This window comes from Pyxicephalus adspersus, chromosome 2 (assembly GCF_032062135.1).
Source record: "Pyxicephalus adspersus chromosome 2, UCB_Pads_2.0, whole genome shotgun sequence".
NCBI lineage: Eukaryota > Metazoa > Chordata > Amphibia > Anura > Pyxicephalidae > Pyxicephalus > Pyxicephalus adspersus.
In genome coordinates, this window is record NC_092859.1 from 80,142,300 (window position 1) to 80,157,846 (window position 15,547).

Below are 15,547 nucleotides of genomic sequence, written 5' to 3' on the forward strand. Positions count from 1 at the left end.
TTGTCAATGGAAAGGATCTTTCACAATCCTTTCCAACCACATAAGACTGAACGAGCGCTGTACATACAGCGCCGTTCTGCTCTATGGGGAGGGGGGAGAACGACAAAGGGCACCTAGCTCCCCTCTCTCCCTTTCACTTGCATTACGATCATTCGTCAATCTGCCAGCACTGTACACACGCCAAATTTTCATCCGATATCAGCCCGATTGTGATTGTCGTCATCTGAGGTGTGTACGTAGCCTAAAAGTTAATTGTTTTAAAAGTTTTTTTTTTTTTGTATTTTTTTCCTAACACTGTATTCTTATATATTGTATAATTGAACTAGGGCTTATTCTGGACAATGGAGCATGTGTTTCAGTAACTAGTTGCCCTTGCATTTACCATGGCACAGCCTACCCAGCAGGCTCCAAGATCGAACAGGAATGCAGCATGTGGTAATAAATGTTCATTAGCTCACTTGGTTGTAATATAACTTCAGTTGTTCTTAATGATTGCAGAAATTCATGTTTTATTTTTCATTTTAGCATTTGTGCTGGTGGTGTTTGGAATTGCACAGAACATGAATGCCCAGGTATTTTTTATATTTTTTTAACCTATTAACAACTCTTTATTTTAAATTATCCCAAAACAAACAGTAATACAGTGCAAAGTATATATAAGTATAACACAAAATCTTCTAAAGTCCAAAATTATTTTGATGATGTAGCACATGTAAAGCATAAAAAGTCAACTGATCAACAGACCAGCATTAACATCCTTATTGTGCGTTTTCTGTAAGATCTTCAATAGTTACATGATTCCTATTACTTTAAATAGTTAAATGTGTACAGTGTTGGTTTGACTTAGGAAAAAAGCTTAGTAGCTCTTTCCCCATAGTTTAGGTTTTTCTAAGTTTATCTCCATAGTTTACACAACACCCAAGGTGTAATGGTATGGCTTTGCCCACTTGGTCTTTATTAGTGTTTGTCGAATATCTCACTATTCGATTTGACAGCTGTTCAATCAAAGAGGGAGATTTTGTTCGGGTGATCGAATGCCAAATTCAAACACCATTGAAGTCAATAGTGGGAGAATTCAGGTTATTTTTAGGGACTATTAAGGGCTACAAGAGCAATCAGATTGCTAGTTGTATGTGTTCTTGGATAGAGTTTCTCTATCCAAGAACACAGGGAGTCCTGTGTACATGGATAGAGAAACTCTTTTCAGGAACACATATTACAGGACTGTAACAATGTTTGATTGCTGTTGCTAGAAGTATGTGTTCTTGGATAGAGTTTCTCTATCCAAGAACACAGGGCACTAGATGTGATGAATGGGTAAACTTGTCCCCATTCAACCTCTAGTGCCCCGGGGATCGCCTCCAATCACAGCTGTGACTGCAAAGTTCCCGTGGTCATGTGACCGTGGGAACTGAACTGCAGATAAACTCTGCAGTTCCACTATGATCCCCTGGGCACTACAGGTTAATTAACCTGCAGTGCCCCGGGGATCGCACACTCTTCTCAATGATTGCAGACTCTGCTGCAATCATTGAAAAAATGGCGTCTGGAAAGTATCTCTTAAGCTACGTACACACTTCCAATTATTATCGTTTGTAAACGAACGACGAACAATCCTGCACGATATCTGCGAACGATCGTATAGCACCGATTCTGTACAAACGGATAACGACACGATCGTTCAAAGATATTGTACACACGTATATATACACACAGTATATATGAATATATATGAATATATATATATATATATGATTATATATATATATATATATGAATATGATGAACAACCGTACACACGATAGATGGTCAACGATCGTCGTCCAATCCGATCCGCCGGTCCGGTCGTTCATTTCCAATGACTATCCTCGTTCGTCGGCATCGTTGGTTACTTTTTTTTACAAACGATTTTTGGCCAATCGGTCGTTCGTCGTTCGTTCGTCGTTCATTTCCAACGATAAAAATTGGACGTTTGTACGCAGCTTTACTCTGTAACACGCACAGTAGTATGATACATTTGTTACATTTTTCTTGCAGTGGATAAAAGAAAAATGTAACAAATGTATCATAATATTACTACGCTGGAAAGTGTGTTACAGAGTAAGAGATATCATGTAATTGTAGGATAACCTGTGAAAAAAAATAGTTAAATAAGCACAAACACTCAATAAATTATCTTAACATTAATTTTTATTGTTTTAACACTTTTTTTGCATTTTTTTTAATTCAAATTTTTACTGTTGAATCTTGTATTTTTTTCGGGTCGAATATAAGGAGAACCCGAATTCAAACACCAACACTAGTCTTTAACTGACAACCTCTGTCAACTTCTGGCTAATCAGAATCTAGCAGCCAATCAGAAGGAGATGACAAAGTTATTACACCCAAACTAAAAAGATATTGAATGACTTTGTGTTTGTATATTGTTGAAGAAAATAAGGGGCTCAGGGAGTGTAGGGGCCATAAATGACATGGAATTCCAAAGTAGTTGCCCAGCTTGCCTCCCTGACAAATTTTAGCTGTACCCAACTAGTGCTGTAAGTTCTATCCTTTTTCTACATTGCTCTATTTGTAATCCACAGAGATTCAAAGCATATTATGTAATTTGAATATCATACATTTTTTTTATTTCTACATCTGTAGTTATCTTTTTTTTGTAGCTGAGTGCTCTGTAGTTGGGGATTCTCACTTTACAACCTTTGATGGACGTTATTTTACTTTCCTGGGCATTTGTCAGTACATATTAGTAAAAGGAATTGGAAAAGATAAATTTACTATTACTTTACAAAAGTCTTCTTGTGATCAGGTAAGTGCAACTTGTTTGTCAATATTAAACAAAAATGTAATTTTTTTATTATTATTAATAATATTATTATTATTATTATCAATAAACAGGGTTTATATAGTAACAACATATTACACAGTGCTGTACATTATATAGGGGTTGCAAATGACAGACAAATACAGACAGTGACTTAGGAGGAGAGGACCCTGCCCCGAAGCACTTAATTTACCACTAATTGCAGTTATATCATAATATTTACACAACAATCTACGGTAGGTCTGGTTGTGATGTAAGTTTAGATAAATTGTTGGAGCTTGTGTCATCAGCATTTATTATGTAATTTAACAATATGGAGTATAAAATATACTATATTTTTCAATTTGTATGTGGATATTTAGGTAACAGAGATATTAATGCTGAGTTGTTACTGCAGCCCAAAAAGTTGTTGTTGTTACAAATGGTATCAAGCGACAACCATTAGAGGTCAGATCAGGATATATATGTCACAAGGATCTAGCCTCAGTTTCTTATCAAAGTGCTAGGTGCCTGGCTGACATGCTAGGATAATAATTTATTCTTAAGATAATACATTTCATCTGTGTAAGCTCACTGCCATTCTTCAGATGCCTTGTAAGTAGCCGCACAAGAAGAAGCTTTACTTACAACACAGACAGGTGTGCTAGTAAAGCTCATCAATCCTCTAACTGGCAGAGAATTCAGCAATTTACCACCAGGCAGATGAATAGAGCTTCTTAGCAGACAAACCCTATGCTGGACATTGTTGGAGTTGGGCAGCCTTAAAACATACAAGTTTTAGGATAAAGGCCAACTGAAGTACAACACTAAAGCCAACAAAGAGTTCTTTGTGTGGAACTCCTGGACTAGAATACAAGAAGTTCTAGAATTTTAGAATATACACTGTGTATTTTTTTCCAGTGTGTATTTGTGTGCAAGCTTCAAAAGGTAATCTAGCTTCTAAGTATATAAGAATACGTAAAGACTGGTATATGCTCCTGTGGGCCGTCCAGATGATTTCACCACACCTAAAACTAAATAAATACTTTAGAAAACCCCATTACCAATCACAGAAAAAAATTTATATTTGCAGTATTTTCCTTTGCAAAGAATTTTCCATTCACTTGCAATGTGCCTCTATTATTTGGTTTCCAAGCACAGACTCCTCTCATTTGTCATAGCCTTCTTTTTTTGGGCAGATATTTGTTGTACTGAATGGCATCAGAACCTCTTTACTAACAACTGCCACAGCGTTTAAATTTATAATACAGTAAGTAGTAAAGCCATCACATTGCTACTATCCTTCATTTAGCAAAGTATAATTTATTCAGTTGAATGGTTTTATATGGTTTTATGTGGATTTATATATCCCAGCTGGTTTTGGACCCAGACTACAGGGTTCCAGAAAAAAAAACTTTGCAATAGAGGTTGGTGAGGACACTTCTGCATTTCTGCATGATTTGACAAGTGTAAATGTATTAGAGTGTACTTCCTGTGCGATAGTGCGCTGACACTTTGCCGAGCTATATTTTTTGTCACTGTTCACCTGACATTGTAAGTTTGTCCGAGCAGTGTCTCCTTCCTGTGTCATGGTTTTTATCTGTCTGTCGTTTGCATCCCCTATTTAATGTACAGCACTACATAATATATTGGCACCCTATTAATACACTTTAATAATAATAATTGACAAAACATTGGATTATAATTGAATACTTCTTTTAATTTGTTTTAAATGTTATTCTCTGTTTAATCAGGAACCCATTAACATGCAAATATATATTCTGTTTTCTTGACAAAAAATGATCCTTTTCTCAGTGCCATGGTATATGATCTACAGTCTGATTGTTATGTAAATGGTGAACAAACCTAGAAAGAAGTCACAACAAAACAACATAGATTAACTGTCTTTTGAAAAAATGTCATGTTCATTAGAAAAGCTAAAATGGCACAATTAGCATAGCACTGATAATGTGACATTTAGGAGAATTTAACAGAACAAAATTGTTTAATGAATAGTAAACAGAACAAAAAGAGCGGAAGACAAAAGATGGCATGGTAATGTTAACATTTACTTATCACATTTGCAAGTGTATAATGATTGTCCTATTTTTTTATAGTTTTTAGCCAAAAGGTTGACTATGTACACTTATGCATTGTAATTCTAGACACACATACAACCAAGTGTGGTATAATATGCTTCTTAGTGTCCCTGGACTATTTGTAGGATTTAGTAGTTTTACTTTATAGTTCCACATAATAGACACTTAATGCAAAATTACTTCTAAGGACAGAGCCTGGTTTTTTATGGTATAAGATGTGCTCCACTCAGCACCACAACTGAAGAAATTTGTGAAAAAGTTTGGCTTTGTCTTACTATTGTCGGAATATACAATGCTACTGCAACTCTTAGACCATCCTTACAAAAAGGAAGGGGTAAAATGTCTAGATAATGAATTAGTTACCTGAAAAACATAGCTTCTAATTTCTTTAATTATAAGCTTTGCGTTGCCAGTTGACTGTCCTTAAGGAATCAGAATACTAGGAAACACAATTGGGCATTTTATTATATGTGGTATGGGCCTCCCTAAAGAAGGCTGAGGGACAAAAGGGATTCAGTTATTTGAAAGATAAATAGTTTGTGACTTTTTTGTTGTTGAAAGTGCCAACAGAAACTTTGATTGGGTCTTGCCTTTGAATGATCCACCCAAATTGTATATTCCATGGACATAGGCCCTGATTTATGAAAGCTCTCCAAGGCTGGAGAGAATACACTTTCATTAGTGAAGCTGGGTGATCCAGCAAACCTGGAATGGATCTGGTCCAGGACTCAAAATGTTTGCTGGCAAATAGCAAATATTTTTAAAATCTAAATCCATGTTTTCTGGATCACCCAGCTTCACTTCTGAAAGTGTATTCTCTCCAGCCTTGGAGAGCTTTAGTAAATCAGGACCATAGTGTCAAAAAAGGAGAAAAAAAAGGCTTTTACAGGCAAAACATACTTGTATAACAAAAACTCTTCTTTATTAGATATCTTCTGTTTCACTTAAACTAGACGGAGTCCTACTGTGCTAGACCTATGCTAACACATTACTACTATGCCATAATTCAGTCAAAGGTTACATATCATGTCACAGGGTGTTAATTGATGTCAGCAGTAAAATGTCTCGGGTTCTGATGCGTTTTGCCCTGACGGGCTTCCTCAGGGGATTGAGAGACCAGAATTGGTGTCTGCTGATGATTAACCACCGAAAACACAGTAAGTAACAGAAAATTATGGTAACCAAAATACCGAATGGTAAAATGTCTGACTGGATGGTTTAAATATTTTGTAAACTAGCTGTTAGTCAATTGTAGACATGCATAGGTTATGGATGATTGTAAGTTTTTTATGGGTATATGAATATAACACTCATAACAGGAAATTCCCGATGTATGGCCGTATTATTAACTTTAGTGTTAATGAATCTGATATATTCTTCATTAGACGTTTCCCACGTTGTTCAATCTTGAATGTGTTCTTAGGCCTAAGGCTGGTATATGTTCTTCTGTCAAAGTTTGTAAACTCTTGTATAATTTTATAGTGTTCCAAAATTGAGTATGCCCTGTTATTTCCACGGGCGCGTACGTTTATTAGAAAACTTTTTTTCATTGGGGTATAGTGTTAAGGACAAGCTGACGGCGACCATCGAGGCAGGGCTCGGCATACTCAATTTAGAACACTGGAATCAGAAACATCGGAAACTGGAACATTTTACTGCTGACATCAATTAACACACTGTGACATGATATGTAACCTATGACTGAATTATAGCATAGTACTACTGTGTTAGCAGAGGTCCAGCACCATAGGACTCTGTCTAGTTTTAGTGAAACAGACGATATCTAATAAAGAAGAGTTTTTGGTATACAAGTTTATATTTTACCTATAAAAGCTCGTCTTTTCTCCTTTTTTGACCTTATGTTTACGTACTTTTCAGGCTAGGCACACTATATTCCCATTTAGACAGGTGGATTCTTCTTTTGGTGGACCCTTGTTCTATTGTATATTCTATAGCTTTTCAACTACCACTTGAATGCAATCATCTCCTAGCAGATTGTCAGTAGAGTCTCTGTCACTTCAGTGTCTCTGTTACTCCAGAATATTTACTGGAAGTTTCATATCAATGTTCTGCATTTCAAAGTGCATGAACTTCAAATTTTCTAGGCCCTGGTTAAAAACCTAAATCTAAAGTCTAAATTTCAGCAGTGTGCAAGGTCTAGAATCTTAAGATGTGATTTTACTTGAGCCAGTGTAGTTTTTAATTGAACTGTACAGCCCCTTTTTCTTCATCTTTGACTGTATTTGGAGAGAAGGTGGCACCTTCAAGCTTTTTGGGTACAAAGTACTAATCGACCTGAAACATTGTGCCAGGGAGTACATAAGAATTGATACTTTGTTCATTCATGCATTATTTGTGGACAGAAAATTCATTTTACATATGCATTGACTCTTAGTTCGATCCTGGTAGTAAGCATGCCAATGATTCATCAATGAGACATTTTCATCAATGGAACTAAACTCTTTGGTGGATGATGAGCTTCTGTCATAATCAGCATATATGCTGTGCATTATAGCATATACTTATCCTGTGCAGTCACCTTCAGCGGGGACAGGACATCATTGGACACATGGAAGATGCCATCTTCACCGCCAGCTCAGTGGTGGACTTTTTATAGAGACAACAATCCTCCTCACTCAGGAGTTACATTATTACATGTGCAGGAGTTACATTATTCCCGGGGGCTGTTACAGCTGCTACAGTTTAGAGCTGAAACAAAAAGCCACCATGAGCCAGGAAGTTAGTTAATTGGCAAAAGAGACATTGCAAGTCTCTTTTGTCAAATAGTATTAATATAGTTAGTGAATATTCTATGTTTAATGGTTTGTTTGTCAACATAACACTGAGTTTTCCAGCTGTATATTATATTGCTACAAAATATTGACTTGCTCTGTGGTTAACTTTGTTCTCTTCTTTTGTTTGTCTTACCTGTCCTCTTTTATTTCTTGGTTTCATGTTGTAAACAAAGTTTTGGGTTTTTCAACTGTATAGTGTATTGACTCACAGAATATAGAACTTGGAACTATGTGCTATGTATGAGTGTTAAATGTCAACAATCTCAAAGTAGTCTACAATCAAAGTAGTACTTATGGGAAGTGAATAAAAAATACAATATTTACAATACACATATTACATATACAAACAAATACAAATGTTCAAATGTGGAAAGGATTAGAATATAGTAAAACCTTTCCTGTATGAAATAATGTAAATTCTATACTCACATATTCTCAGGGGGCAACAATGTTTTATCATTTGTGAATGTACTCATTAATGAAATATCTCTTTTGTGAAAGACTTAGTAAAAATGCATTAAAGCATTTCACTGTTTGTCTCTTTTTAGCACTCTGACCATGCGTGTATTCAGTCAATTACACTTGTGCTGGATGAAGATGTGAATAAACAAATAACAATACTAAGAAATGGAGATTTCCAGTTTGGTCTTAACCAAGCTATTATCCTAAATGGTAAGTTTGGTTCTGAACCTGATTAATATTTATTGAAAATACAACTCACGTGGCCAATATACATTCATACCAGCCATGGTGGCAATTGCAGGCATACACTCTAGACTAATTGCCATCTTTCTCACAAATTATTTCACAGCGAGGTGGCATATAGCCTAAACTAGGGCCTTTTTGTGTTTTTAAAATTAGTCCATTTATATATCCCAGACCTAATCACAAACACAAGGGTCCCATGCTGCCCTTCAGTACTTCTTGTGTGGCTCTAGGATCTCAGCAGGCCATAGTAATCTCACACTGAAGTGGCCCTAAACCTAAACCAATAAAAAAAAGGATGTGAAACCAAAATGACCCGTATAACCTAATAACAACAACCTAATAACTTTAACTCTCCCAGCCTGATGGCTGAAGATAAAATTTACCTTTGAATTCTTGTTCAAGCTTTACCTTAGTTATTTGATCACCTTCTGTCACTTCCAAGTAAAAAATATTTCTCACATTTGTGCCCCTTCCACACAGAAGATGCTGCCAAAATGTTTGCACACTCCTTGATCATATCTCATCTAGACTACTGAACATCTTCTTTTATGGTGTTCTTGCTAATAGACTGGCATCTTTCCAATCCCTACTAACCTCTGCTGATAACCTTATTAAAGTGGACCAAAACCATTGACTTTCATACATGTGAATTGCTTCTTTGCACTGATTGTGCACACTATATTGTTGTATTTGATGAGCAGCAATAATGTGCTATAAAACACAGGCTTCCTTTTATCATAACATTAACTTTTGGTTGGTTTACTTGACGGACAATGACTTGATTTAAATAAGTATGATCGAAAGCAGTTGTATCTACAGTAAAATATACAGTATATAAAAAACTTGTCTAGCAAATAATTTTTTGGGGCGTTTGCCAATTGCAAATAACTCAGAATTAAAACTGCACATATCTGATTCTATTACTCTGAAATGTGAATGGCTGCTATGGGTTATTGTCCATGTTATGCTCTATTCTTCTTGTTATGTCACTGTCTGTATTAGTCTGTCATTTGCAACCCCTATTTAATGTAAAGCACTACGTAATATGTTGGCGCTATATTAATCCTGTTTATTAATTATTATTTTCCACTTACATATGTGTAATATTGAAGTGTAAAATAAAACTTTATGTTTCTCTTCTTTTTATACAATATTGTTCCTTCTGCAGGTGATATTGAGGTTCGTAATTTATCATCAATGTTTGTCCAACTAAAAACCAAATTTGGAATAAGAATTCAGTTTGGGAAAGGAGGAGAGAGACTTTATATTCAAGCCAGCAGTGCGTGGAAGAGAAGAACACTGGGTTTATGTGGAACATTTAATGGAAATCTAAGAGATGATTTTCTGTAAGAAGTGTCTTTTTAATATACTTTGTCATTATATTATTTTAAAGAGGGTTTCTGCTTTAAAAGTAGACCCCTGATTTTATTAACAGGATGTAGAAATGGTTTTACGGATGCCTGTGTTTGGGGCATCGATTTCAACCTAGATTACATCACTGTCTTTTTTAAGCTAACATTTGGCCCCAAAAACCTTTATTTAGAGTCTTGAATATGGCAGACCACATTTGTAAAGCACATTGCATTGTGTATTTTTGCAGGTCAGCCTGTCTCAGCAAAATGTTTAAATACTTATCAGGCTAAGGGGGGCTTTGACGTACCCGGTTCAGTATGTTTGTGAACAAACAAATGTTTTTTGATGGCAGAAGTCGATGGCTTCTGTAGTAAACTAGTATTTATTGACTAGTGAAAACAATGACAATGTTATCAGTCATATCTATATTAGATTTGATGAATGTATTAAAAGTCCAACTCCAGCATGAAAATTGCTTTATTTCCCTGTATACCATTCACACACATACAAAAACATACTAAGGCCCTTTCTTCATTCTATATTTATTATTATATGTCTGTTTTTTTACTGTCCTTACAGATTTGATCCAACCCTTGGTGACATCTTGCAACACTTCTTAATAACCATTTTTTTTTCACCAAAAAAACTTCTAATATGAAATAACCAAAATTTTCAAAGACTAATGCAGCATTTCTTATCTGGCTCTTGATATTTTCCTTTGTGTCAGTTCTCCAGCAGGAATGATTGAAGGGACCCCACAACTTCATGCAAATGCCTGGAAAATCTCATCAGCCTGTTTAACTCCAGTAAACATCCCTGTAGTAGACCCATGCGACACTAATCTTCAAAATGGTAAGTACTACAGGTTCTGTATCCACAGGCAACATGTAATACAAAGCATAAAACAGAAGATATATATTTATATATATAAGATATGTATCAACAGACAAGTACTTTTTCCATTACAATAAAACATTTATGCTAAAAGCTTAAAAAATATATAAAAAAAGATTTTTATTCAAAAGCAATACCATATGCAGCATGTGGCCTGCGTTATCATGTTGCAATATATTTTATGAGATTATCCAAAACAATTGCTTTGGATGCCTTTAGTATAAACAAAAAGCATTAAAGTATGGACATAATTTGTTGAAAGAGCCATTTGTAGCATTTGTAATTTTATTGGAGCTTGCATACTAATAAATATGACTGAAGTAGAGTATAGGGCAGCCGACTATGCATGGTGTACATACACAATTATATGTGGTGATTATCTAGGTAAACACCTTTAGAAAAGGATGTACAGTATTTCCTCAACCGTGCATTTTTGAAACATTTTGCATTTTAGATAGATCCTTCAACTGATTTTACCCTTTTAAACCAGCTTTCGCAACCTTTTTAACATAGGGGAACTCTTGAAATACCCTTCGATTCTTAGGGAAGCCCGCTATAATTACAGTATATTAGCATGGTGATTGGTAGGAAGAATGCGTCTTACATTACTGGCCAGTGGAATGAATGTCAACCTTAGTTACCTTCTCACCCCTTAGTTAAATTGGCCTGAGAGTCACAAATTGCTCATTACTCAAGGATCCGCTCACAACCTCTGGAGGAACACTGGTTATAAACTGTTTAGGAAGTAAATAGCTGCATTGGATATATACAGCTACTATGACTATTTTGGGTGGAGGTCAGTTAAAGCCGGACTATCCCGAGTCAAAATATGATTATTTTTTTAAATAGTAGATAAATGCTTATAATTAGTACATATATGTTGGACCCTTTTTGGACTCTTTTAAACAATAGTTTTCTTCCAGTTGGATATGCAGCTCAGTGTGATGTTATCAATCAAGAACTTTTTGCACCATGTCATGCCTATGTCAGTCCAGCACTGTATTACCAGCTATGTCGCTATGATGCCTGTAAATGTGGAAGTAATTGTCTATGTAATGCCCTGGCCCACTATGCCTATATCTGCAACAAGCATGGCGTCGCTATCAACTTCAGATCTCACGTTTCATTCTGTGGTGAGTAAAGAACTCTTGTTGTCAGGATGATATGCTGTTCTCCTTGTTTATGTAACCAGTGTCGCCACAATTTTTATAATTTGAACGGGTAACATTGTCATTAAATTATAAAATGTAAAAGGTTTATCAAACCTATCACTTTTACAAAGATTGGTCTGTCTTGTGTCTTCATTTTCAGTAACTGATAAAGCCATAAGAAATTCTAACACATATGAAGGTCATTCATTACATTTTATATTATTAGGTTGCCATGTTTCAAAAGGTTTAATAAATTGGCATGACAGATCAGCACTGGTCAGACAGATTTTCCACACCATATGACTTATGCCATGGCATGGGTCACATGAGTGGATGTGAGGGCTAATATTTTTAAAAAAAGGTGAACTTTTTGTCCAAAGACTCCTGGAGGTAATAATGCTACTGCACTGTTCATATAAGGGTGGGAACTTTTAATTGTTTCAAGGAAAGTAGTCTATCTTTAAACGTATACTTAATTGTGTAGCACCAATGTAAAGATCTGTTTCCATGAAGTTCCTCTACATTTATTTCTTCACACTACTGCTGTATGTTGGAATTTGATATGGCTTTATTAACTTCAGTATTTAATTCTCTAAAATATGTTGCAGTAATTATTGACTTAAAATACTTGTTACAATTCCTTGAAATCTTACTGTATTAATGGCACCTAATTAGGGATCCTCCCTTGAGACTGATATTCTTACACATATAATTAAATACATTGCAGCCAATAGATCAGTGTGACTAGAATAATATTACTAAATTACATCAATACGGCTAATGAAAGTTTTACTTTTTTAATTAATAGAGTAAAATGTACCAATAAAGAAAATTGTGTTTCGTAGGAGTCATCTGCCGCTTTGGAATGTTGTTCCATCAGTGTTCATCATACTGTGGCCGCACTTGCTCCTCTCTTTCCCTGGGAGAAGTCTGTACTGATGAATGTATAGAAGGATGTAACTGCCCTGATGGAAAGTTCTTTGATGAGTCTCTTAGTTTTTGTGTTCCTATGTAAGTACACTTGTGGAAGATGTGTTGTTGGGTGGCACAGTTGGAGATTTTTACAGTTTGTTAGCACTATCTAAATAATTGAAAACACTTCAAGAATTCTTAGAATTGATAAGCAGTGATTTCTGTAGCAGCTTGTAAAGAAAAATAAATAATTCAAATGGTTCAAAAATGACTCAAACAAAAAACAAGACTATGGGGTTGTGGGATCGTGGTGCCAAAGGCTGAATTTTAGGTTGAGATTGGATTGCCTGGTTTAAACTAGGCTTGGATGTGGCTCTGATTTGTAACTAATTTGGTCCTCCATAGTCATGGTTTGTCCATGCATTTAGTAGACCCTGACAAATTTGCAGATTGTGCAAAGATACAGGTCAGAGATACAAAGCGACTTGGTAAGCCTCAAAATGCAATAGTGAAGCATACAAGAAATAGTAGGTCAAAATCACTATCAGTCTGTACTGAAGGTTTCAGGTTGTGAACATTTCTTTATTTTGCAGATCAAGTTGTCGTTGTTATTACAAGGGCAGAATTTACCATCCAGGAGAAGTAATTTTAAGACAGTCTGGATCTTGGTAAGATGAACATTTACTTACATCCATTTACCCTTACATTTGTAGCTGTGCAACTGTTTAGTTCCAACCCTATCTACAACTCAATATGTACCGGTATGTGGCATGGATTTGTCCATCATTTATGGTATAGTATAATAATAATATACTTTCCCCAACTTTCTCTGAAACTTACCGTATTTTATATCTGCATAAACATATTTTAAAATTGAACATGTAGTACATCTAGTCTGATATTGTACAACAACTCCAGATATTCTTACAATTACTAAGACTGTAAGCACCACCTCCAGCAATCACAGACCTATTTAAAGTAAACCTTATTTCATCTGTAACGAGCCAAAGCACATATTGACCTTACATATCAGTAACAATTTTCCCAGCAGTTGACAGGGCTGCGTAAATAAAGATATGTTTTTTGTCTTTTTTAACATTTATCCTTTGTATTAATAGAATTCAGTTTGGTGTACCATTTGCCAGTGTGCGTATACATTAGTCTCATCAATGTTATGCAATCACAGGACTACTGCATAGAAAACAGTATGCTATATATATGTTATAGTAACAAAAATAAGACTAGAAGTTTATAAGTCTTCTGCTGGTTATTTAATACTTTAAAGGTCACACATGTCCAGAAGGAAAAATATACTATGACTGCAGGAATCCTGTTCTTGGCTTGCCATCTGCTGGTGTGAACTGTGAAGTCACCTGTGCCAACCTGGCTATGAACTTCTCATGTGTTCCATCCCCACCTTGTGCCAGCGGGTGCATTTGTCCACCAGGGTAAGAAGGCAGATATTGGTATTTGTAATGAAAGCTGTTTCTGTCTATATCGATGTGTATGTCCTCATCGTTTATATATTATGACATTTTGCAGTATGGCAGAGCATAAAGGAAAATGCTATGTTCCTGACAGCTGTCCTTGTACATGGAAGGATTGGGAATATTTATCTGGAGAAGTAATAACTACACCATGCTATACGTGGTAGGCTATATAAATCTTCTACAGATAGGGAATGCAAAAGAATTATGTGTATGTATTGCTCATGGCGGTTGCAGTTGTTTGCAAATCAGGGGAATGAGTAAATTGCAAACTCTTAAACTACCTGGATTATATACAGGTATATGCCATGCATGGTCCAAGTCTGGCTTTACATTACATACGGTATGCTGCTCAAATTAATATGTAGCAATGTGAATAAGGGAAATAAGAATCCCAATGGGTTTATTAGAGTTTACTTGTCAGATACTGATTAAAAGTGTAATAAATCTGAAATATATATGATATTTGCTGACTAGTTGCTCGAGGTTAAATTACTGTGGGTATGCTCCTAAAAGTGTCAAAACAGAAAACTGATTTTTTCGGAAAAGGTTTTTCCTTTTTGTTCCTTAATATTTTTGAAACCCTTGTCTAAAGTAATACATTTGGAAATTCTTAGCACACTTTGCACTAAGGAAAAAGCACCCTCAAATGACATACACTTACACAAATATATACACATTCTTCATATATAAATATATATTGTAATAAAGGTAAAGATAACTAAATCAAGGCAACTAATCAGTATTACTTTCCAGTCAAAAGAAGTAGCAAAGGTGATTGATTATTTGTTTCAATCGGTTTACCACATTTTTCTTGGTAATTTACAAAAGATACAGAACAAAAAAAGTGGGAAAAGCAGAGAAAAATGAAACTGTAATCCCATACTTATTAAACAAGTCTACACCATTCAAGTAAATATTTAACTCCAGACAGTAAGCAAAACAGGGGCATAGCCCACTCTGACACTTCTGCTAAAAACCTAGCAATAGCCGACGGCTGGCATGGTGATAATTATTTACAATAAATAAGAATATTATTGATTAGTTGTTTAATGTTCAATTTTATTCCATGTTGCTTTAGTTACTATTACATATTTCCATGTTGGCTTTCAATGCTAAAATAGACTCCTAAAAGAAAGAGGAAAATAGGAGGGGGTTTCGGGGTGCTGTGTTTGATTTATTTTTTGTAGTGCATTAAAGCCCACTGTCAGCTATTTAAGTGTATCGGCTGATAAGAGATGGATCATTAAAATGTGAAAACAGTATTTCATTCAAGAACCAAACTGAGAACCTTGAAAACCTAAAAGGGAGACTTAAACTATGCCTGATTGGAAAGCAAAGTGTTTAT

The 15,547-nt window shown here is 35.3% G+C and overlaps 1 protein-coding gene across 1 annotated transcript in view; it reads left to right on the forward strand.

Annotated features, from left to right (window-relative positions):
* Positions 1 to 15,547, forward strand: part of OTOGL (otogelin like) — an 81,766-nt gene that overhangs the window by 10,035 nt on the left and 56,184 nt on the right. The window contains 12 exon segments of the mRNA XM_072399013.1: positions 327 to 435; positions 526 to 572; positions 2,661 to 2,806; positions 8,243 to 8,366; positions 9,571 to 9,748; positions 10,483 to 10,607; positions 11,573 to 11,782; positions 12,646 to 12,811; positions 13,306 to 13,380; positions 13,442 to 13,473; positions 13,998 to 14,160; positions 14,255 to 14,362. Coding sequence (XP_072255114.1) covers positions 327 to 435; positions 526 to 572; positions 2,661 to 2,806; positions 8,243 to 8,366; positions 9,571 to 9,748; positions 10,483 to 10,607; positions 11,573 to 11,782; positions 12,646 to 12,811; positions 13,306 to 13,380; positions 13,442 to 13,473; positions 13,998 to 14,160; positions 14,255 to 14,362 — 1,483 coding nt within the window.